The sequence below is a fragment of the Haliotis asinina genome, chromosome 1 (genome assembly GCF_037392515.1).
Source record: "Haliotis asinina isolate JCU_RB_2024 chromosome 1, JCU_Hal_asi_v2, whole genome shotgun sequence".
In the NCBI taxonomy this organism is placed as follows: Eukaryota; Metazoa; Mollusca; class Gastropoda; order Lepetellida; family Haliotidae; genus Haliotis; species Haliotis asinina.
In genome coordinates, this window is record NC_090280.1 from 104,917,229 (window position 1) to 104,942,663 (window position 25,435).

Below are 25,435 nucleotides of genomic sequence, written 5' to 3' on the forward strand. Positions count from 1 at the left end.
CAATGCTCTCACTTGTTTCTTGGTTTGAGGTCGCTCCACATTTAGGATCTTTTCTACATTCTTACCTTCTGGTTGAATAAGACCACTACCCACCTTGTGCCCTAAAAAGTCCAGATGTTTATATCCCACTTTTACCTTTGAAGGTCGAGCTGTGAGATGGAATTGTCTTAACCTCGTAAATATTGCTCTCAGACATACCATGTGGTGTGACCAGTTCTGAGTTCCTTTTATGATGTCGTCTATGAAGTTGTCTGTATTTGGTATGTTGTGCAATACTTGTCTCATCAGTCGGGAAAATACTGCAGGTGCATTAACTACTCCAAATGGCTTCACCTTCCATTGGTATAATCCATCAGGAGTTATAAATGCTGTCAGTTCTTTGCTACTCTCTTCCATTGGAATCTGCCAATATGCTTTGCTTACATCAATTATGGTAAGATATTTACAGTTCCGTAACCTTGCAAAGATGGAATCAGCTAATGTAATTGGTTCGGCATCAAATACGGTCACCTGATTCAGTTTGCGAAAATCGGTACAAAATCTGTAAGTCGAGTCAGGCTTCTTCACAAGTACAATGGGGAATGCATATGGTGACTGAGAAGGTTCTATCACCCCCATGTCTAACATTAGCTGTATCTCCTTGGCTACAACATCTCTCATGTGATGAGGAAGTGGATAGGGCTTGGATCGTATAGGCTCATTACATGTCAGCTTGATCTTATATTCCATACAATCTACCTTCCCCGGTAAATCACTCAGTACATCTTTGAATTCACTTATGAGCTCCCTCACCTCATTTTGTTGCTCCTCTGTCAAATCTTCAGAAATGTCTACATCCTGATACGTTTCCTTAGAAACTAAAGAAGGTGAAGCTATGTCTAACATACTCACCTCTTCAGCCTTGACATCCACCAGACCAGCACTGACATACACAAGTTGAGCTATGCTGACGTCACATACAGCTGTGTCCTTGACCTCCTCTCTCTCAATGTACCTTTTCAGTAGATTGGCATGATAGGTTTTGATCTTGCTACCTACCTGTATTCTGTAATTGCCAATGCCAAAGGTATCCTGTATTTCATATGGCCCTTTCCACTGCAGCAACAGTTTGTTTGAATCAGTGGGCAACAGAATAATACCTTATCACCAACCTTCATTTTTCTTGGCTTGGACTTCACATCAAAGAACTTTTTGTATTTACATGCTTTCTTTTGAAGTTCTTGCTGTGCTACGTGAATAGTCTCCTCAAGACGGTTTTGAAGATCTAGTACATACTCATATGTGGTTCTTACCTCTGGATTTGGTATTTATAACCCACTCTGACAATACCACACTACATCTATTTACAGTACCATAAACTAATTATATAAACAAAATCATCTGTGATCTTGACACAAGTAACACCTTCAACCAGAAACCATAGCCTCTGTCCCATCCTTTGTACCGGTGTTTACTAAATATAGTCACGGCAGAACGGGGCGCTACCACGTAACACCTTCAACCAGAAACCACAGTCTCTGTCCCATCCTTTGTACTGGTGTTTACTAAATATAGTCACGGCAGAACGGGGCGCTACCACGTAACACCTTCAACCAGAAATCACAGTCTCTGTCCCATCCTTTGTACTGGTGTTTACTAAATATAGTCACGGCAGAACGGGGCGCTACCACGTAACACCTTCAACCAGAAACCACAGTCTCTGTCCCATCCTTTGTACTGGTGTTTACTAAACATAGTCACGGCAGAACGGGGCGCTACCAAGTAACACCTTCAACCAGAAACCATAGCCTCTGTCCCATCCTTTGTACTGGTGTTTACTAAATATAGTCACAGCAGAACGGGGCGCTACCAAGTAACACCTTCAACCAGAAACCATAGTCTCTGTCCCATCCTTTGTACTGGTGTTTACTAAATATAGTCACGGCAGAACGGGGCGCTACCAAGTAACACCTTCAACCAGAAACCATAGCCTCTGTCCCATCCTTTGTACTGGTGTTTACTAAATATAGTCACAGCAGAACGGGGCGCTACCAAGTAACACCTTCAACCAGAAACCATAGTCTCTATTCCATCCTTTTGTACTGGTGTTTACTAAATGCAGTCAAGGAATGACGGTGCGCTTTCATGTAACACCTTCAACCAGAGACTATATATAGTCTTTCTACTGGTATTTACTAAATGTAGTGAAGGAATGACGGGGCGCTACTACGTAACACCTTCAAACGGAGACCATATTCTCTGCCCCAACGCTTGTACTGGTGTTAACTAAAAGAAGCCAAGGCATGACCGGGCGATGACAGGTGACACCGTAGTCTTTGCTCCAACCTGTACTTACTTTGTCAGTAACTGTGACTTGCTTTACACTTGCGAATGTGAACGGGTGTGAAGGGATTGTACACATCTCGACAGCAAATATTTAGAACCTACTACATTGTCAAACCCCAATCCTACACGAGCGAGTCACGTGTTAACAAACACAGACCGTGTTTCTCAGACTCTACAGGGGTGACTCAGCAGTTTCATCGGCCGTCCTTGATATTATCTATTTTATTTTTTTCTCTCTGCATGACTCATGTAAAAGTCGCAGAAATCGCATACAAGCACTGAATCACTGTCACTGAATCTGATTAAAACAGGGTTGCGTAAATAAGATGGGGGCCAACAAAATACGACAGTCTTTAAACAATCTCATCACACAGGAGTTGAAATTACTTGAAACATTATTTTCTCAGTATGAATTTATCTGGTCAGATTGGTAATTTAAGGAATAGATTTTATTATAAATATATAAAATATGCCACTTAATATATAAAGAAAACGGTGTTGAGAGGATCAGTTATTCCATACCGTATTTGTTGCAAAATATATAGGCTGTAGTGTCCTCATAAAATGCTTTTGTTCGAGCATTGTAGGGAAGAGAGTTTGGGTGGAATTTTATATGTGCACCATATAGACACTCACGTGTGATTGACATATGCATACTATAGATTTCTGTAATTCAATTTTCGTTTTTGATGACCCAGCATTGTGGTGACCCCTTGACTTTCATACTAACCCGCGAGCAGTCGGTCATCTCTTGTCAAGTCAGCTGTAGAAGTGAAGTCGTTTGCTCGTGAAAAGGCAGTCGTTAAGGTAGGAAGTGCCATAAATTAAGATGTACCCGATTCCATTTAGTTATTTCAAGTATGCACCATCATGATTATGTCATTGATGGCAATGTTTAAAATCTGTCGCTCGCGTGGACGACTCATGCTGTCATCGTGCTTTGCTTGTGAGACAGAGGCCCTGAAAAGGTTACATAAATTTCGGCTTTTTCTGTTTGTATGACTGCGTTGGTAAGTATGTTGTGTTTCATGCAGATGTCTGTAATCAATGCATGCAGTGTTATTTTGCATCTAATCCTAACACGTCGATGAGAATAGAGAGGCAATAGTTTCCAAGCCAGCTGATGGGGCCTCATCGTTGGTGTTGAGTAACATCACTTGTATACATCCTTCATGACCGTCTAACTTCCTTCCTTGTCGTCTTCTACAGCTGTCGACAGTGTTGGCCGACATGATCCTTAAGGTCTGTGTTCTGTAACTGATTACTGATCACATGAAGTAGTTACATACACAAACTACATCATGCACATGGCCTACCGTATTCATTGTATAAAGCGACCATACAAATTTCTACTCTCGTGGAAGTAAGATCTTTGTAACCGCTTCCCATTAACTGTAAACACTTGCATAACTGTCATTGCCTTCCAGCATTTTTGCAGAAAGTGGGTTGTAGGCAAAAGGGTCGAAGGACAAAAGAGCCAAAGGGCAAAAGTACAAATGGGCTGAAAGTAAAAGTCAAAAGGGCCAAGGCTAGAAGTCATATTGGTGGATATGAAAAGTCAGAAAGGTCAAAACAAAGCCCAGGTTTTCATTGGAATTTGAACAAACTCTTCTTGACTGAGTGTCATGACTAATCTGGATGGGATGTTTGTTTTTGTTGTTGCTGTGAGTGTTAATCCAAATCTAATTAAAACATAGCCACGCAGCTGAGGCTGGCATACTTGTCTCAGTCCATGTAAGTGCTCAGGTGAGTAGTACATCCTATTGCTTAAATCCTAATTAGAAGCTCTTAAATTGTTTATTGAACTTCTTTAATTGTTATTTAGCGATGCTAATGAATCAAATTGATTCTTAAGTAGATCAACGAACCTTGTTATGAGTGAGGGAGACTGCAACACAGGATCTGTTTAAATCTCATTGTTGCTACTGACCAGCATTTAACTCATTTATCCTCGGCGAAAAATGTCAAAATCATCCAAATAATGCTTCATGTCGTACTCCGTCCGCCCCAAGTCAGATACATCATGATTGAATGAACTAGTGTAAATTTTGATCAATTATTTTTGTTAATTATGAGACCTTGTGTTAATTAAGTAAATTGTGAATTATATGTATTGCCATTACATGACATTTTGGCTACGTGCTTGCCTGTTACCATGCCGTTAACATTTTTTTGTTGTTGTGATGATAATATGTTCAATGATATATGTGTCAATTAATAATGTAAACCTTTCCAAACTTTTTTTCTGTTTGACCCGTATGATTAAGAACAGTGCCCTTTTTACGTTTTGTCACAGCCCATTTGACTTTCACCTCGGCCCTTTTGATTTTTCCCATTGGCACTTTTGATTTGGTTCTTCTCAGCCCTTTTGTCTTTTGGCACATTTGATAGTTCCCGCAGAAGTTCCCTGAAGAAAGACTAATTTCTATTCTACAACTGTGACTGAAACAGTTTGTTTGCGTTGGAAGAAGTTTCTAAACTTAAATCGCTACATGTAGTTAACAAGAAATATATTTTGTTGTCTTTTATCAGACATCATCCACCTTTCCTTTCTCTGACATGTCTAAGCTCCCAAAGGGTGGCAGGAAAATCTAGCCAAAACCCCACGTTAAGTTTCTTATATCGGGTCAATATGTGGAGCCCATTTCTGGTCTTCCCAACTTCCCAGCTGTGTTGTTAATATCTTTAAAAGTCTAAACTCGCTAGCTCCCTATCACTCTCTCACTCACTCACTCACTCACTCACTCGCTATGTGCCTAGGGCAGCTATTATGTGGTCTTATTTTGGCAGATGGTATTGGTTTTTATTTTTAATTGCCTGGATTGTGGCATGTGATGCATGTGGTCTCACCAGAGCCAAGTGAATTTGTTCAACATTGCCGCTGTTCAGCCAGCAGAAAATGAGTACCCAGTGGGACAAGACGTTACTTGATATAACCTCGCACCTTGGGTTTTCAGTGGTTATAATTTTCTTTGCTATGAGGATGCTGTATATTTTAATTTAGTGCAATATAAATGTACTAATTATTATTATTATTATTATGTCATTTTTGGGATTTACACCAAAAGTTGTTATCAGTCATTATGAAACTTAGATCAATAAAAGGTTATCATTGTAAGAATGAAAAAAGTATAAAAAAACTGTTGAGTTTAACTCTCATTCTCCTTTCAGTGTGTGTTCAACTTTGTAGGTGCTACAAGTAGAATTGTTGTGTCCTGGTAGATCACACCATCAAAAGTTACCTTTATTGGATGAAGTACACAACCTTAATTTTGTCCTTCATGTAGGGAGCTGGTGTACACATATGCATTGTTATTTCAGTTTACTGTCTCTACTGAGGAACCTTTCATCCCTCTAGCCTAGTGGCTCTAGAACTGTGCATGTATGTCTGTCTACTAGACACAAGGGACAGGTGTTCCTGTGTTGAGGCTGGGTGGTGTTATTGCTCCACTGGTTTGATGTACATTAACTGTATTGGCCAGCTAACCATGTCAGATGACATACTTCTGAAGGTGAAGTGGAGTGTATGAAAGGACGGTAGCCATGGATACACTGTAGGTGTTGTACGGCAAATTTGGGGTTATCCGCTCAGGTGTGTTACTGAGGTGTTTAATTATGGAGGTGTTACTGAGGTGTTTAATCATGGAGGTGTTACTGAGGTGTTTAATCATGGAGGTGTTACTGAGGTGTTTAATTATGGAGGTGTTACTGAGGTGTTTAATCATGGAGGTGTTACTGAGGTGTTTAACCACTGGGGTGTTCAGGGTTTTACGTGATGCAGGATTCCTGTGTATTGGATGCAGAGATATATTTAAGGACCCCCAGACTAAAATCCAGTGCGTCCTCATTTATGCAATGTTTGGAAATTATTTTGTGAAAGATTTCTCAAATATTATGTACGGTTGTCTATTTCCGAAATTCAGTGGTTTTCCACTCGATAATTTGATGCAACAGCATGAAATACCTCGGTTTTCGATGCTTTGTATGAATAACATGTGAGGTGATTTATTTGATGGCGGGTATTGTTCAAGAGATCTCAACATCAGCAGTATGCCTGTACCCTTGTCAATGGTATTTTGGCTGTTGTACGAAGTGATTTTATTGGATATGGATTGGTTTCTAACGATGCTTATTTCCCGCAATCTGCTATAATGATCGTGATTGTTCAAAAGTGTGCATGTGAGCTAAGGCAACAGTGTAAGTAAACTTAGTCTCAGTGTATTTTGTTGCACTCCACCACTGGGTTTAACAAAACCTAGTAGAAGGTCGCATCAGGTAACCTTTGAGCGACCAATGACTGTCCAATCAAAAGTGAGACGGTTAAATAGCTTTAACCAATCAGACAACGGCTTCTATTTAGGGATCGGAGGGACTTTCAAAATATTCTGGTCACTGACACAGATCTCTCCACAAACAAAAATCCGCATATGACACAGTTATTTGACCTGCAGTATATACGCTTTGGAGTTTCTGTTGACATGGTTACCATTAATATTACTGCAATATAACATCCTTGAATATTGCCAAAAACACTATTTTCAGTGACTGTTTACTCACCGTTGTCGTGGTTGTACATACGCCCTGTGCATCACGCGGAAGCGAGCGTATGCAAAATAACATTCGTTCAGGTACGAACTTATTTTTGGTAAGCTGTGTTCTGATTGGTCAATCTGAAAGGTTACCTGACGCGACCTCCCATAAGGTTTTGTTAGACTTAGTAGTGGAGTGTAATGAAAAATACTGAGGATAAGTTTACTTAGACTGCCTAAGGCAAGCAATCATATTACAGCAACGGATATCGTGCTCGTAAATGAAAACTGACACATTCGGACAAAAGTTTGGGGTAAAATCCAGCTGTTCTGAATATGTTTGGCAAAACATAACCTATTATACATATATTATGAAACTTAGTGGACATATCGTGCTTGGTTATGACTGTGACAAAAATGTTTCATGCACATATTTTAGTATTAAAAATCGCGTCCGAGCGTAAAGTTCGGTGTGACAAAATCCGAGATGTCAAATTACATTACACGATTGCATAAAAAAGATGGATATGGTAAGTTATTATATACGTTTGACAACTTTTATGAGTACTGTTGTTGATTTTTTTCTTCAGTTTATTCACTTTGTGTAATTATTTTCTAGAAACATTGTTACTTAGCTTCTTAACAGCTTTGATGTGGACAAAAACATTGCTAAAATATAGTTAATAAATCTAATCCTGTTAATAATATAGTCATTTGAAGTTTGATAAGTGTCTCCAGATATAGTGAAAAGTGATAGATTTAATAAAAGAAACATATTTTAGTCAGGTTCCCGAAACTTGTATGTCAGTTTCATGCGACTACTGCCTTTACGGTTTACCAGCCTACAGTGTCAGGGGACTCATGATGTCCTTGCCACAGGCCCTCATGTCATTGCGAGGACAAAGATTCTTTTTGAAAATATAAATAATTTAAGATGACAACCCTACTTGAAATGCTTCAGTACAATATATCTAGACAAGGCTGGACACTTCAGTGTACCCCACCCACCGGCTTTGCTGATCGTAATGATACCATCACATGCCATTGATTGAAACATCATCTAAACATAATCATGTGTGACTGGCCTATCGATCACCACTCATGACACCTACCAGTTCTTTATTGTTATTTCTACAAGTGGATTGAAAGACGATTTTGACCCTCAACTAAACTATGTTGACAAATGGCAGACGTTAGCAAGGACGATAAGGATGCATAAAGGGGGCGAGGTAAAAGCAAGCCTTCTCATTGGTCGACACTTGCTATCGTCCGCCAAACAAAATCATTATCAAATGGGAATCAGCCATGATCATTGATTTCATACATATCTGAGTTTCATAGACTCCCATATTTGGAAATGCACTCCAAAAAGAATATGCCATCAGTCCCCAGGACTCCCAGTGTTTTGGAGCTATGTGAAACCCTGGGGTGTTACTGAGGTGTTTGACAACTGGGATGTTCCTGAGGTATGTAACTGTGCCATGGTGTCTCTAGCTGGACCCTGTGTGGATGGAGTATCAGTGTCTAACTACATCGTGACACTGGTGTATGAGCATTCTGTCATTGTGATTGTTGTAGATAGTGACAGTGTAAGCAGAATGTCCGCCCCCACCCCGAAGCAGAAGCTCCGCATTATCACGTATCTGTCCCCTGGGGTGGCGCTAGAAGTGTTTGAGACTGTGGTGCAGTATTTGGAGTCTGTGCTGGATGTGGAGGCTTCCCTCATCTACGAGCCACGATGGAGTGGTCCTCCTCCCACTAGAGTTGACCCATTCACAGCTGATGAAGTTGATATAGGTTTGTTAATGCAACAGTGTTCTGAAATATTTAAACCTTCTAAGATATGCAACCACAACAATAGCGGCAATTGTCAATAAAATTTCCCTAAGGATAATTGATATATTTTGTTAATTATATTTTCACAAAATAGAAGCCTGTCTCGTTTGAGTTAACTTTGTATCATGAACAAAAGAATTGCTGAAAGATAGAAGTTTCATAATCCAGCGTTGCAGATCCAGTTGCAAGTCGGTTGTAATCAAAGTCATCGACATGATTGGTTCCCAGGAATGTGTTCAGTTTAATCACATCTTTGAAATTATCTTGAAAAGTGTGAAATTTGAACCTGAAACGGGAGAAATATGTCCTTCATACTTCATGTGTGTCCTTCATAGCTGTAACTAGTCCGACGTTGTTTCCTGCCGCCCATGTGAGCTGTGATGTAAGTAGCCATCAGCTTCATCTTGTTGTAATGTCTGCAGGTTTCATGTGCAGCACGGCCTTCCTGCGGCTCACTCAGAACAAGAACCAGTACGCTGAACTGTGCCAAGCGGCACCCCTTCACCAGCACACCAACGCCCTCGGCCGACCTGTCTACTTCTCTGATGTTGTGGTACACGTGGATAATGCGTATGTTCTTTGCTGTTGTGTAACTGGACACAGTGATGTCAGAACTGTAGGTCACAGGTTGACAGGTCACAGGGTGTGGAACTAGACACACTGAGGCAATTACACAAACCCTTGGCTATTTTCAGTGGGAAGGACAAATGACATATATTGTCCAGCGATGTCGGAACTGTAGTTGACAGGTCACAGGTTGTGGAACTAAAGTGAGCCTGTCACATTTTCATGACCTCGGCTTCTTGTTCTCCTCAACTCTTTCAACACCAAAACAAATAATCAGCCACAACATTGTGAGGCCCCAGACACCTGAGGCAGAATAATTAGCCAGGTAGTAGTCACGTCAAAATGTGATATAATTTTAGGAATCTACCTGACTTATGATTCATATTTTACATCTGCCACTTTTCACAATGTCTGAAAACATTTGATGCATATCATTTGATCACATTTTATGGGCAGAATTAAACCTATAAACTGTTTTTTGCAATGTTATTGAAATCAACTATTCTCTGACACATGCTTCGTCAGCTGCTCCACAAGAAGATTGTCGAGCAATGTAGCAATCAAGAAAATCTTAATGGAATTGGATAAACTAATGCACATCATCAACAACAGTACTTAGTTGTCAAACATACATATAAATTATTGTTTTCATAATTTTTAACTTACCTTACCATAGGTCTTATGCATATTACCTCAATCTTGGCTAAACAAGATCAGACAGTCATTGATTCGCCATTCCCATGAATGGCTACCTCATGTATTGATGAATGTACAGGCATGGAAGTGACGTGATCTCTGTACCCGTGCAGGAGGAGGCCATCCAAAGTTCACTTTTACTTCAAGCGTCCTTGAGTGAGGATGTGTTCAACGCCCTCCTTCAGTGTCAGCCTTGGAAATCCTGAAAGAATCAGCAGCGCCTGTGACACGGTCGCCGGATCATCAACCTAGCGACACTGTTGTAGACTTATCAAGGCCGGATGCGCTCTCCCATTTGGGGTGCAGAAACTACTACGTTCCCTGCTGTTACCTAGTGTCAATCCAATGCCAGTGCCGACACCTACTTTGGTTTCCGACTCCACCTTACCATCACGAGTGCCTCCCCAACTGATCCAGCGCCGACTATGTTCCTGACGCCTGTGCCTAAGCCGTTCTGCACAACAGTATGATGAGTACGCTGGCGCCTATGCCGACGCCCACACTGACTTCATGTTACACAATTCCTCGTGTCTTTCACACTATTTCTAGGGAGGAGGATCTACAACGCCAGTTGGAGGTGGTGGAGGAGAGAGCTTGGGCTGAACGATCACAGCACTCCAGTCATCACTCTTGTAGCCCCCATCGAAGCTGACACCGCCATTCCAGATCCTGATCTGGCTCACAACGTCGATCTTCTGAGGGGTATAGTCGATCAAGATCGCTTACTCGGGGGAAGCGTCACCGCATGTCCAGGTCAAGCTTGCCGCAGTGCTTTCCTGGATGTCATTCCCGCTTTCCAGATGTGTCTCTTGTTTTCAGGAAGGACTCTGCAGAAGGTGTTTTGTTGCCTTCATCTTCCCAACACCTAGCTTCTCATGCCGTCTCATGGGAGGATTCGCAGGAGCGATTCTTCTCTCCTGATTATGATGAGGATATGTTAAATGATACTGCTCCTATTTACCACCGTCAGCGATATAACAGTGGATTGCCGACTGGCTTCCAGATTGTCCATCGCCGTCAGCCAACAACACTGACCTGTCGGGGATTAGACTCTCACCAGAATTGTTGATACCGCTGCATCCTATGGTCCCCGAGGCTGTTACTTTCTGAGACGCGGACTTCTCCAAGTTGTCCCTTAATCCTACAATCAAGGCTCCTAAATCAAGGAAACTATAAAGTTCACAGTCTGGATTTTGCCGATACTGGTGCTTTGCTGGACGATTCCTTGAAACGCTTATAGGGTTCACCTCAGTTGTCGTACTGGGTTCAAGATTCCAATTTGATGGCTATTGATTTGGAGCTAAAGCGGATGTGTATCAGCAGCATGCAGAGCTCACCGATACCGAAGTGTCTCTTTCCACATTTGAGGTCTTGGGTTCCGCCTTTCGTGGGAAGCCAGCAACGAGAGGCAGGGGCAAACGCTGTTATGTTCTGAGAAGAGAGGCTATTCGGACTTCCTTTGCCAGAGGCCGTGGACGAAGGAGTAGTGACGCTGATGGACAGAGGAGACAGCAGGAGCGTGCCCGTGAGCCTCCAGCAACACCTAGTAGGGTTAGGGGCAAGCACCCTTACTCTGGCTGCTGAAGCTTTGGACTCTCATAACTGGGACCTCCCGGCCCCAGTCGTGCCAGTTCGTCCTACGCCTGTAGGCACGAGACTAGGGGTCTTCTGGTCCAGTTGGAAAATCTAGGGGGAGCTCTTTGTTACCAACATTCTGAGGACCAGATACAAGTTGCCAATCACTGTGTCCCCTTCGCTGACTTTGATGCCCCAGTCAAGTGTGTATTCTCAGGTACAACATCCTCTGTTAGCAGAAAACATTCAAATATTGTTAACCAAACAGGCAATAGAGACAGTGCAAGATCCCCACCGGTCCCCGGGGTTCTACTCACTCATTTCTCAAGTACCCAAGAAAGACTGAGACAAGATGCGCATGATCCACAACATGGCAGCATTCAACAGACTTTATCTTCCGGAACCACTTCGTTTCCGAATGATATCATTGGAACAGATCCGGGCCGAACTAGTACCAGGAGCGTGGCTTGCCAGTCTGGACCTCCAGGATGCTTACCTTTATGTACCAATCTTTCATCGGCATAGGAAGCTCCTTAGATTTGTGTTCGGCAGCTCTCATTACCAATGGAGGGTCCTCCCATTTGGAATTTTTTACATGGCCCGATGGCTTTTTACTTGGATTACGTCCACAATTTCCTGGTTTCTACATCTGAGGGGTATAAACTTCAATCGCTAGATAGACGATTCCCTCCTGAACAAACTCAACCCTCAGTTGCTACGCAAACAACTGGACTTTGCTGCTTGTCTTCTACAGCAACTGGGGTGGATGATCAATGTCGAGAAACTGCATTTATAGGGGTTGGTTTCTGACACACTCCAATCTTGTCAGAATCCCTCAGGATCAGTGGTCGAAGATTCTCAAGTTTGCAAGTTGAGGCCTTGCTCATCCCTTGACCCTTCGGGAGTGGTAGTCGCTGTTTGGTCTTCTCACGTCAGCCCAAGACTTAACATGCAGAGGAGGTTTGATGCTCCGGCCGCTGCAATGGTTTTTGCTGCCTCACATTCAGCAGACAATGTGTAGGTCAGAATCTCCGGTGGTGGACGCTTGAGTTGAATGTTTGCATCAGAGTCTCTTTGACTGACTGCCCTCAAAACCACGAGTTATTCATCGACATATCTCTTCAAGGCTGGGGTGCCCATCTCAATGGTCGGACCACCTCATGGCTGGGGTCAGGTGCCGAACAAGGCTGGCATATAAACAGCCTAGAATTTCAAGCAGTGATCCCAGCAGTACTTCATTGGACTTCCCTTCTGAGGAATTCCACTCAGTTGATTTCATCCGACAGTTTCACAGTGGTATGGATGATTCCCAGTCAGGGCACAACCAGCAGTTACTGAATCAGATGTTCCAACTAGCCAGTCATCTGGAAAACCTAGTAAAGGCTCAGCATATTCCAGGAGTCAGGAATGTCCTCGCAGACACTCTGTCAAGACCCAGCAAGCCATCTCTGATGGAATGGATGTTTCATCCGGTAGCCTTTCAGTTGTTATGCCGCAACCACGGTTGCCCCTTGATAGACCTGTTCACGACCAGTCTTAGTCGGCAGTTGCCTCTATTCATGTCTCCCATCCCAGAGCCGGAAGCTTGAGCAGTCAATGCGATGTCCCTGTCATGGGAAGGGCTAGACGTCTATGCTTTCCCGACTCCATTTCTTCTTCCAGCAGTCGCTGCCAAGTCAAACGGACAAGGAGGATACATCTGCTTTTGGTCGCGCCCTGGTGGCCAACCAGGTCATGGTTCACAGATCTGCAAAGTCTCACCAGCAGAAACCTGTGACACCTGCTGGACTGCCGTATCTTCTACGCCATCCTCAAAGTCATCAGTTGCATCCCGACCCTCGTCGGTTTCATCTTCACATCTGGTTCATCTTCAGACAGCTTTGAAGGCAAAGGGCTATTCTTTGTGTGTAGCTAGGGTCATAGCTTTGGCTCACCGGGTGTCAACTAGATCCTTGTATGACGACAAATGGTCTTCTTCTGAGATGTTTTGTTGGCTGAAGCCTATAGATCCGCTAAAGGTCTCTCCTCAGTTGATAGCTGAGTTTCTTCTTTATCTTCAGAAGTCCAGACGTCTTAAAAGCAGTACTATTGGAACATACCTATCGGCTTTGAATTCAGTTCTGGCAGTGAAATGTGACATGCAAGTTTCCAAGGTGCCAGAACTTACTGCTGTGCTGAAGGCCTTCAAGTTGGAAGACCAGATGGTCAAGCTTGGCCCTCCAGCTTGGGACTGAAATATTGTTCTACAGCATCTTAGAGGTTCTGTCTATGAGCCTTTGGACAAGGCCTTCTTTGAGGACCTTTCGAGGAAGACAGTGTTTCTCTTAGCCGTGGCCATGGCGGCAAGAGTAAGTTAACTTCTACATATTTTAGATTTTATTTACCTTACCATAGGACAGTAACACCCTTCCAACGCTGGACGCTCCTCCCCACTCTGGGCTGTAAGGAACAAGTTTTCAGTAAAAGCAAATTTTGGATGGCCCGCGCTTGCCCTTCTGTGCCTATACATTCGTCAATACATGAGGTAGCCATTAGTTTAATCTATCACCTCAAGGTCTCAGGGATGGATACCTGGTCTCCTGGTAGGATATGCCATTGCTTCCATCTGAATGTCTGGTGTGGACTGCCTCTCTCATCTCAAGCTGACATCATCTTATGTCTGAAATGCTGTTCAAATTGCCTTAAACCAGTCAGTCTCTCATGTTAGCTGGCTTGTATCCACAGTCCTGTGTTTCAGTGCCAAGTACAAGACCTTGCACGACCTGAAGGGAAGTCGGTGGGCGTACAATGACAGCATCTCCCTCAGTGGGAATATCATTGTTCTTGCAGAATTGAAGCGCCTTGGTGTCAATGCAAGCTTCTTCGGAAATGTCATCCAATCAGGTAGCGTGATCTTCAATCACGTAACACTTCATTCATTTTAGAGCATGATTTCATCATTTGCAAGTCAACTTAGGTGAAAGGAACTTTATTACTTTGTTGTTTCCTTGGGAAAAATATGTTTTGCATGCAGAACACTCAGTCTCCATTGAGTTTATAAACTGACGCATCAGTCATTGTACATTTTAGGCGGACACCTCAAGTCTATTGAGATGGTGCTGAACAGCACAGTTGATGGGGCAGCCATAGACAGCAACACCTTGCAAACGTTTGAAAAAATGTACCCTGAAAAGAGGAAGAAACTGGCTGTAGTTACCTCCCTTGGTCCCATGCCAGTCTACCCAATAGTACTCAACAGCAGGCTGTCAGGTAGGTGGTTGTCAGTGCAGTAGTACTCAACAACAGGTTGTCAGGTTGGTGGTTGTCAGTGCAGTAGTACTCAACAACAGGTTGTCAGGTTGGTGGTTGTCAGTGCAGTAGTACTCAACAACAGGTTGTCAGGTTGTCAGTGCAGTAGTACTCAACAACAGGTTGTCAGGTTGGTGGTTGTCAGTGCAGTAGTACTCAACAACAGGTTGTCAGGTTGGTGGTTGTCAGTGCAGTAGTACTCAACAACAGGTTGTCAGGTAGGTGGTTGTCAGTGCAGTAGTACTCAACAACAGGTTGTCAGGTTGGTGGTTGTCAGTGCAGTAGTACTCAACAACAGGTTGTCAGGTTGGTGGTTGTCAGTGCAGTAGTACTCAACAACAGGTTGTCAGGTTGATGGTTGTCAGTGCAGTAGTACTCAACAACAGGTTGTCAGGTTGGTGGTTGTCAGTGCAGTAGTACTCAGCAACAGGTTGTCAGGTAGGTGGTTGTCAGTGCAGTAGTACTCAGCAACAGGTTGTCAGGTTGGTGGTTGTCCATCCAGGAATACATGGTGCCTAAATATCTGGTGCTTACATACATGGTGCCTACATACCTGGTGCTTACGTATCTGGTGCCTACATACCTGGTGCTTACGTATCTGGTGCCTACGTACCTGGAGCTTACATGTGTGGTGCTTACATTCTTGGTGCCTACATAAGTGGTGCTTACATATCTGGTGCCTACATAAGTGGTGCTTATATATGTGGTGCCTACATATGTGGTGCTTACATGTCTGGTGCCTACATACGTGGTGCCTATATACATAGTGCTTACATATCTGGTACCTACATAAATGGTGCCTACAGACTTGGTGCTGCAAACATTCAGAGACAGAACCCTTCAGATTATATAAGGAATGCCTCTGTCTTAAGTTTAATTATTTCATTAATTTGTATAAAGGATAATCTGTCAGTTCATGTGATGTTCCTGTTTCAGCGGACATGAAAGGGAAGATCACTAATGCTTTTCTAGAAGTGAGCAAGTCTACGGAGTGGAGTGAGAGGTTTCGATCTGTGAACATCCTGGGCTACACCCCGATTGACATGTCGCTGTACAACCGTGAGACGGAGATCGTGGACCTGGTCAAGAATATGAGCATATCGGCTGCTTACTACTAGACCTGGCCATCTTGTCTATCACTGGTTACAGATGCTCTGCTTAGGGAGAGATGGCACTAGTTGTCACTGATAGACTTGTACACTCATCACACACAGGAAATCCTTCTTTTAACTTGGATTACAAGTTAGCCATCTCCCCCTAATTGTGAAATGTTGAAAAATTAAATTTGCTAAAATAGTTATCTACTAAATACTACAACTAATTTAGATAACAAACTATGCAATTGTCTGAGGAAAAAAATCTTTATTTGATAGGTAAATAGTTCGGCTGAACATGATTAATTCCCAGAAGTCTGGCCTTACCTGAATTCTCTGGGGAGTTCAGGCTGCTTATGACAATCTAATCACGTTACCTGCAGGCATTTGCTGTGATGCTTTACATAGGCATGATGTCCCTGAAGAGTGACAGTTTAAGTTCAGCGAGGGTTGTTTGATCATGTATTGAGAAATGTTAATGAAAATTATTACATTATTTACTTCATTTTATTTGCATATCAGTGTTTTCACATTGACATGGTGGTTTTCTGTGTGAAGCAAGAAAAATTAATCTTACCATGTAAACTAGTGTTCAACAAACACCACTGTAGATGATGTCCAAGCTGTCAACAAACACCACTGTAGATGATGAGTTTTTTAGGCTGCTGATGTGGCCACCAGAATCCCACTTCTTAAACATAGTGCCATGACTATATTCCCATTCATAGACAGACAATAGTCATAGCACGAAATATGGAAAACTAGTTTAACACTGACATAAGAGAGTTGTAGTGCAGTGATTTCTATACAGTCAGGCCCTGTGATGGTTCTGTTGCTCGTGACCAAAACTGAAAGATTATTACTGTCTGTGGGTGTTCGTGAATGTTTCATAGAGATCTCAGTAGCTAAAAATGTCTCACTGAGACGTAAAAGTGAGATCTCTGTACACGTATTGTTAACTGAAAAGTTGTTACTTGGTGAGATTTACAAAGTTGTTATGATGTTATTGTGTATGTCCTTGATTTTGTGTTGCAATATTGATATATGGTTTTTAATATTATCTTTATGAATAAGTTTTATTGGTATTTGACAGACATGTTTAGTTACTGTTACTGAATTATTGAAATGTGTGACTGCTGCCAAAATCATAGTCTCAGAATTACATACATGAAGTAGTGTTTATCCTGTTGGAGTACCACGTCTTGTGACTTGTCATCCTTGTGTTGAACAGAGTTGTTCTTGTCACTCCGTTAGAAATACTTTGTCTACAAATTATTTTGCTAGGAAACCACCCATGTTTGTTTTGCTTGCTTACTATTATATTACTCAAAGGATATTTACACAGGAAGTGTAGTGTTGTTTATTGTTAAAAATATTGCACCAGTTTTTACCTGGGGTTGTAATGAAACATGAGCACAAACTGTCAGTATTGATAGGTTTGGTATATTTTTGTGTCAACCAGATCATGACGACCTCCTGAACTTTGGTGCCTCATGACAACATTCCAGCAGAGTTGAGATATTTCATGTGGAAAGTATTTTTATACCCTTGAAGTATATTCTGAAGTCTTTCACTTATCAGGGAGTGCTTGGTGAAGGTAGAACCCATGATATGTGCATCACATGAGTCTCACTGTTCATATATAGCCAGGTACAGAGCAGGGGTAGGTGATCCACCGGAGAGTATTTCATATTTCTCCCTTGTAGAGGGTGTAGGCTTTCTTTGACATTCATTGTATTGTCAAACAGGAAATGTAACTTGGGGCTTACCGACCATGGTGTTCTGTAGAGGAACCTTCCTTAGAAAAGGTTCCATGTCAGCTCTGGTTTCATTAAATATGTTGTTTGTTTGGTTTAGAGGAATGTTTTGACTTTCAAGATTGTTTAAAGGAATAGTTTGACTCTCAAGGTTGTTTAAAGGAACTGTTTGACTTTCAGGGTAATCAGGGTATACTGTAAGTATTTCTGGTGGTTGGGTATGTACTTCCATCCAGGATCCTCATCTAAACTCAGCAGAAACCCTGCTGTGATATATTGTTGTAGCAAACAATATCTACCCGACTTGATGCTAATGTTTTGTCAGAAATACTTGACCTCAATAAAGTGATATTGTCCTGTACTATTTCCAAATCATTATCTGTTTTTCAACTTCTAGCTATAGCCCACTATACCTTCAGTACATGACCTGCACAACACCGAACTGTGTCATGATGTTGAATTGGATGCATGGCCAGGATGCCTTCAGTAAATACAGCTTGTGTTGACACCGACTGGTGGAGTTATGATGAAGCCGGTGGTGAGGCAGCTGCTGGTGGTGATTGTAGCAGTGGAAGGAATGAAGCCAGTAGTGAGGCAGATGGCTGAGATGACTTAGTTTGGACTCTGGTGTGACCAAAATAGATTGTGGCATTCTCTAAGCCACTGTTGACTTTCAGGCATAAACTTTACCTCACTCAGTAGGCTACCCTTGTAGGTTTGTCAGCTACTTGGCTATTACCATTCTGGTACACATGTATTCTACGCCACTTTAGATGTGGATGTTGCTGTCATTGAGACAAGTGCTTAAAAACATTGTTCCATGAAGAGTTTTAAATACGTCCCATATTTCAGCTTCATGTAAAACATGTTCATATTGAAAAGGTTGAGTTGGAAAACACTGCGCTATGTGTTGACAGTGTGGTTGAGACAGGGTCCTGCAGTTACATGTGTTCAGTTGACTGACAGGAAGTTGGGGACGTAACAGACATTGCTTCTGTGCCCGACTCAGCACAGAGATGTGCCTCTGTACCTAAGCTCAGCACAGAGATCTGCTTCTGTAACTAGGCTCTGCATCGAGATGTGCTTCTGTAACCTAGGCTCAGCAGGGAGATGTGCCTCTGTACCTAGGCTCAGCAGGGTGATATGCCTCTGTACCTAGGCTCAGCCCTAGGATGTGTCTCTGTACCTAGGCTCAGCACTAAGATGTTTCTCTGTACCTAGGCTCAGCACTAAGATGTGCCTCTGTACCTAGGCTCAGGCCTAGGATGTGTCTCTGTACCTAGGCTCAGCACTAAGATGTTTCTCTGTACCTAGGCTCAGCACTAAGATGTGTCTCTGTACCTAGGCTCAGCACTAAGATGTGCCTCTGTACCTAGGCTCAGCAGGGAGATGTGCTTCTGTACCTAGCCTCAGCAGGGAGATGTCTCTCTGTACCAAGGCTCAGCAGGGAGATGTGCCTCTGTACCTAGGCTCAGCAGGGAGATGTGCCTCTGTACCTAGGCTCAGCAGGGAGATGTGCATCTGTACCTAGGCTCAGCAAGGAGATGTGCTTCTGTACCTAGGTTCAGCAAGGAGATGTGCCTCTGTACCTAGACTCAGCAGGGAGATGTGCTTCTGTACCTAGGCTCAGCACTAAGATGTGCTTCTGTACCTAGGCTCAGCACGGAGATGTGCCTCTGTACCTAGGCTCAGCACTAAGATGTGCCTCTGTACCTAGGCTCAGCAGGGAGATGTGCTTCTGTACCTAGGCTCAGCACTAAGATGTGCTTCTGTACCTAGGCTCAGCACTAAGATGTGTCTCTGTACCTAGGCTCAGCAAGGAGATGTGCTTCTGTACCTAGGCTCAGCAGTGAGATGTGCCTCTGTACCTAGGCTCAGCACTAAGATGTGCTTCTGTACCTAGGCTCAGCACTAAGATGTGTCTCTGCACCTAGGCTCAGCAAGGACATGTGCTTCTGTACCTAGGCTCAGCACTAAGATGTGTCTCTGTACCTAGGCTCAGCCCTAAGATGTGTCTCTGTATCTAGGCTCAGCAGGGAGATGTGCCTCTGTACCTAGGCTCAGCACTAAGATGTGCTTCTGTACCTAGGCTCAGCACTAAGATGTGCCTCTGTACCTAGGCTCAGCAGGGAGATGTGCCTCTGTACCTAGGCTCAGCATGGAGATGTGCTTCTGTACCTTGGCTCAGCAGGGAGATGTGCCTCTGTACCTAGGCTCAGCAAGGAGATGTGCTTCTGTACCTAGGCTCATCAGGGAGATGTGCCTCTGTACCTAGGCTCAGCAAGGAGATGTGCTTCTGTACCTAGGCTCAGCAGGGAGATGTGCCTCTGTACCTAGGCTCAGCAGGGAGATGTGACTCTGTACCTAGACTCAGCAGGGAGATGTGCCTCTGTACCTAGGCTCAGCAAGGAGATGTGCTTCTGTAACTAGGCTCAGCACTAAGATGTGTCTCTGTACCAAGGCTCAGCAGGGAGATGTGCCGCTATACCTAGGCTCAGCAGGGAGATGTGCCTCTGTACCTAGGCTCAGCAAGGAGATGTGCTTCTGTACCTAGGCTCAGCAAGGAGATGTGCTTCTGTACCTAGGCTCATTAAGGAGATGTGCTTCTGTACCAAGGCTCAGCAAGGAGATGTGCTTCTGTAACTAGGCTCAGCACGGAGATGTGCTTCTGTACCTAAGCTCAGCACTAAGGTGTGTCTCTGTACCAAGGCTCAGCATGGAGATGTGCTTCTGTACCTAGGCTCAGCAGGGAGATGTGCCTCTGTACCTAGGCTCAGCAAGGAGATGTGCTTCTGTACCAAGGCTCAGCAGGGAGATGTGCTTCTGTACCTAGGCTCAGCATGGAGATGTGCCTCTGTACCTAGGCTCAGCAGGGAGATGTGCCTCTGTACCAAGGCTCAGCAAGGAGATGTGCTTCTGTACCTAGGCTCAGCACTAAGATGTGCTTCTGTACCTAAGCTCAGCACTAAGGTGTGTCTCTGTACCAAGGCTCAGCAGGGAGATGTGCCTCTATACCTAGGCTCAGCACTAAGATGTGCCTCTGTACCTAGGCTCAGCAAGGAGATGTGCTTCTGTACCTAGGCTCAGCAGGGAGATGTGCCTCTGTACCTAGGCTCAGCAAGGAGATGTGCTTCTGTACCTAGGCTCAGCAAGGAGATGTGCTTCTGTACCTAGGCTCAGCAAGGAGATGTGCTTCTGTACCTAGGCTCAGCAGGGAGATGTGCTTCTGTACCTAGGCTCAACAAGGAGATGTGCTTCTGTACCTAGGCTCAGCAGGGAGATGTGCTTCTGTACCTAGGCTCAGCACAGAGATGTGCTTCTGTACCTAGGCTCAGCACAGAGATGTGCTTCTGCACCTAGGCTCAGCACTAAGATGTGCTTCTGTACCTAGGCTCAGCAAAGAGATGTGCTTCTGTACCTAGGCTCAGCACGGAGATGTGCTTCTGTACCTAGGCTCAGCAAGGAGATGTGCTTCTGTACCTAGGCTCAGCATGGAGATGTGCTTCTGTACCTAGGCTCAGCAAGGAAATGTGCTTCTGTACCTAGGCTCAGCAAGGAGATGTGCTTCTGTACCTAGGCTCAGCACGGAGATGTGCTTCTGTACCTAGGCTCAGCAAGGAGATGTGCTTCTGTACCTAGGCTCAGCACAGAGATGTGCTTCTGTACCTAGGTTCAGCAAGGAGATGTGCTTCTGTACCTAGGGTCAGCATGGAGATGTGCCTCTGTACCTAGACTCAGCAGGGAGATGTGCTTCTGTACCTAGGCTCAGCACGGAGATGTGCTTCTGTACCTAGGCTCAGCAAGGAGATGTGCTTCTGTACCTAGGCTCAGCACAGAGATGTGCTTCTGTACCTAGGTTCAGCAAGGAGATGTGCTTCTGTACCTAGGGTCAGCATGGAGATGTGCCTCTGTACCTAGACTCAGCAGGGAGATGTGCCTCTGTACCAAGGCTCAGCAAGGAGATGTGCTTCTGTACCTAGGCTCAGCACTAAGATGTGCTTCTGTACCTAAGCTCAGCACTAAGGTGTGTCTCTGTACCAAGGCTCAGCAGGGAGATGTGCCTCTATACCTAGGCTCAGCACTAAGATGTGCCTCTGTACCTAGGCTCAGCAAGGAGATGTGCTTCTGTACCTAGGCTCAGCAGGGAGATGTGCCTCTGTACCTAGGCTCAGCAAGGAGATGTGCTTCTGTACCTAGGCTCAGCAAGGAGATGTGCTTCTGTACCTAGGCTCAGCAAGGAGATGTGCTTCTGTACCTAGGCTCAGCAGGGAGATGTGCTTCTGTACCTAGGCTCAACAAGGAGATGTGCTTCTGTACCTAGGCTCAGCAGGGAGATGTGCTTCTGTACCTAGGCTCAGCACAGAGATGTGCTTCTGTACCTAGGCTCAGCACAGAGATGTGCTTCTGCACCTAGGCTCAGCACTAAGATGTGCTTCTGTACCTAGGCTCAGCAAAGAGATGTGCTTCTGTACCTAGGCTCAGCACGGAGATGTGCTTCTGTACCTAGGCTCAGCAAGGAGATGTGCTTCTGTACCTAGGCTCAGCATGGAGATGTGCTTCTGTACCTAGGCTCAGCAAGGAAATGTGCTTCTGTACCTAGGCTCAGCAAGGAGATGTGCTTCTGTACCTAGGCTCAGCACGGAGATGTGCTTCTGTACCTAGGCTCAGCAAGGAGATGTGCTTCTGTACCTAGGCTCAGCACAGAGATGTGCTTCTGTACCTAGGTTCAGCAAGGAGATGTGCTTCTGTACCTAGGGTCAGCATGGAGATGTGCCTCTGTACCTAGACTCAGCAGGGAGATGTGCTTCTGTACCTAGGCTCAGCACGGAGATGTGCTTCTGTACCTAGGCTCAGCAAGGAGATGTGCTTCTGTACCTAGGCTCAGCACAGAGATGTGCTTCTGTACCTAGGTTCAGCAAGGAGATGTGCTTCTGTACCTAGGGTCAGCATGGAGATGTGCCTCTGTACCTAGACTCAGCAGGGAGATGTGCCTCTGTACCTAGGCTCAGCAAGGAGATGTGCTTCTGTACCTAGGCTCAGCACTAAGATGTGTCTCTGTACCAAGGCTCAGCAGGGAGATGTGCCTCTGTACCAAGGCTCAGCAGGGAGATGTGCCTCTATACCTAGGCTCAGCAGGGAGATGTGCCTCTATACCTAGGCTCAGCAGGGAGATGTGCCTCTGTACCTAGGCTCAGCAAGGAGATGTGGTTCTGTACCTAGGCTCAGCAAGGAGATGTGCTTCTGTACCTAGGCTCAGCAGGGAGATGTGCTTCTGTACCTAGGCTCAACAAGGAGATGTGCTTCTGTACCTAGGCTCAGCACAGAGATGTGCTTCTGTACCTAGGCTCAGCAGGGAGATGTGCTTCTGTACCTAGGCTCAGCACAGAGATGTGCTTCTGCACCTAGGCTCAGCACTAAGATGTGCTTCTGCACCTAGGCTCAGCAAAGAGATGTGCTTCTGTACCTAGGCTCAGCACAGAGATGTGCTTCTGTACCTAGGCTCAGCAGGGAGATGTGCTTCTGTACCTAGGCTCAGCACTAAGATGTGTCTCTGTACCTAGGCTCAGCCCTAAGATGTGTCTCTGTATCTAGGCTCAGCAGGGAGATGTGCCTCTGTACCTAGGCTCAGCACTAAGATGTGCTTCTGTACCTAGGCTCAGCACTAAGATGTGCCTCTGTACCTAGGCTCAGCAGGGAGATGTGCCTCTGTACCTAGGCTCAGCATGGAGATGTGCTTCTGTACCTTGGCTCAGCAGGGAGATGTGCCTCTGTACCTAGGCTCAGCAAGGAGATGTGCTTCTGTACCTAGGCTCATCAGGGAGATGTGCCTCTGTACCTAGGCTCAGCAAGGAGATGTGCTTCTGTACCTAGGCTCAGCAGGGAGATGTGCCTCTGTACCTAGGCTCAGCAGGGAGATGTGACTCTGTACCTAGACTCAGCAGGGAGATGTGCCTCTGTACCTAGGCTCAGCAAGGAGATGTGCTTCTGTAACTAGGCTCAGCACTAAGATGTGTCTCTGTACCAAGGCTCAGCAGGGAGATGTGCCGCTATACCTAGGCTCAGCAGGGAGATGTGCCTCTGTACCTAGGCTCAGCAAGGAGATGTGCTTCTGTACCTAGGCTCAGCAAGATGTGCTTCTGTACCTAGGCTCATTAAGGAGATGTGCTTCTGTACCAAGGCTCAGCAAGGAGATGTGCTTCTGTAACTAGGCTCAGCACTAAGATGTGCTTCTGTACCTAAGCTCAGCACTAAGGTGTGTCTCTGTACCAAGGCTCAGCATGGAGATGTGCTTCTGTACCTAGGCTCAGCAGGGAGATGTGCCTCTGTACCTAGGCTCAGCAAGGAGATGTGCTTCTGTACCAAGGCTCAGCAGGGAGATGTGCTTCTGTACCTAGGCTCAGCATGGAGATGTGCCTCTGTACCTAGGCTCAGCAGGGAGATGTGCTTCTGTACCAAGGCTCAGCAAGGAGATGTGCTTCTGTACCTAGGCTCAGCACTAAGATGTGCTTCTGTACCTAAGCTCAGCACTAAGGTGTGTCTCTGTACCAAGGCTCAGCAGGGAGATGTGCCTCTATACCTAGGCTCAGCACTATGATGTGCCTCTGTACCTAGGCTCAGCAAGGAGATGTGCTTCTGTACCTAGGCTCAGCAGGGAGATGTGCCTCTGTACCTAGGCTCAGCAAGGAGATGTGCTTCTGTACCTAGGCTCAGCAAGGAGATGTGCTTCTGTACCTAGGCTCAGCAAGGAGATGTGCTTCTGTACCTAGGCTCAGCAGGGAGATGTGCTTCTGTACCTAGGCTCAACAAGGAGATGTGCTTCTGTACCTAGGCTCAGCAGGGAGATGTGCTTCTGTACCTAGGCTCAGCACAGAGATGTGCTTCTGTACCTAGGCTCAGCACAGAGATGTGCTTCTGCACCTAGGCTCAGCACTAAGATGTGCTTCTGTACCTAGGCTCAGCAAAGAGATGTGCTTCTGTACCTAGGCTCAGCACGGAGATGTGCTTCTGTACCTAGGCTCAGCAAGGAGATGTGCTTCTGTACCTAGGCTCAGCATGGAGATGTGCTTCTGTACCTAGGCTCAGCAAGGAAATGTGCTTCTGTACCTAGGCTCAGCAAGGAGATGTGCTTCTGTACCTAGGCTCAGCACGGAGATGTGCTTCTGTACCTAGGCTCAGCAAGGAGATGTGCTTCTGTACCTAGGCTCAGCACAGAGATGTGCTTCTGTACCTAGGTTCAGCAAGGAGATGTGCTTCTGTACCTAGGGTCAGCATGGAGATGTGCCTCTGTACCTAGACTCAGCAGGGAGATGTGCTTCTGTACCTAGGCTCAGCACGGAGATGTGCTTCTGTACCTAGGCTCAGCAAGGAGATGTGCTTCTGTACCTAGGCTCAGCACAGAGATGTGCTTCTGTACCTAGGTTCAGCAAGGAGATGTGCTTCTGTACTTAGGGTCAGCATGGAGATGTGCCTCTGTACCTAGACTCAGCAGGGAGATGTGCCTCTGTACCTAGGCTCAGCAAGGAGATGTGCTTCTGTACCTAGGCTCAGCACTAAGATGTGTCTCTGTACCAAGGCTCAGCAGGGAGATGTGCCTCTGTACCAAGGCTCAGCAGGGAGATGTGCCTCTATACCTAGGCTCAGCAGGGAGATGTGCCTCTATACCTAGGCTCAGCAGGGAGATGTGCCTCTGTACCTAGGCTCAGCAAGGAGATGTGGTTCTGTACCTAGGCTCAGCAAGGAGATGTGCTTCTGTACCTAGGCTCAGCAG

General features: G+C 45.0%; 1 protein-coding gene across 2 annotated transcripts; it reads left to right on the forward strand.

The window, feature by feature from the left end:
* The first annotated feature begins 3,040 nt into the window (after positions 1-3,040).
* Positions 3,041-18,028, forward strand: LOC137257770 (probable phosphite transport system-binding protein PtxB). 2 transcript variants are annotated; one of them, XM_067795198.1, is made up of 6 exons: positions 3,041-3,132; positions 8,433-8,651; positions 9,113-9,260; positions 14,266-14,411; positions 14,598-14,777; positions 15,753-18,028. In XM_067795198.1, exons 2-6 carry the CDS (start codon positions 8,453-8,455, stop codon positions 15,932-15,934), a joined length of 855 nt encoding a protein of 284 aa, XP_067651299.1. In that variant the 5' UTR covers positions 3,041-3,132; positions 8,433-8,452; the 3' UTR covers positions 15,935-18,028. The 2 variants fall into 2 exon arrangements, with proteins under 2 accessions (XP_067651299.1, XP_067651307.1); XM_067795206.1 differs by lacking the exon at positions 3,041-3,132 and adding an exon at positions 3,521-3,567.
* Positions 18,029-25,435: the final 7,407 nt, after the last annotated feature.

What these genes read in the sequence shown, in the direction of transcription:
- LOC137257770 (XM_067795198.1), top strand. Translation starts at nt 8,453, where the DNA reads ATGTCCGCCCCCACCCCGAAGCAGAAGCTCCGCATTATCACGTATCTG. An exon ending in AGCTGATGAAGTTGATATAG is followed by an intron (nt 8,652 to 9,112) that starts GTTTGTTAATGC and finishes TAATGTCTGCAG; the next exon opens with GTTTCATGTGCAGCACGGCC. An exon ending in CGGAAATGTCATCCAATCAG is followed by an intron (nt 14,412 to 14,597) that starts GTAGCGTGATCT and finishes TGTACATTTTAG; the next exon opens with GCGGACACCTCAAGTCTATT.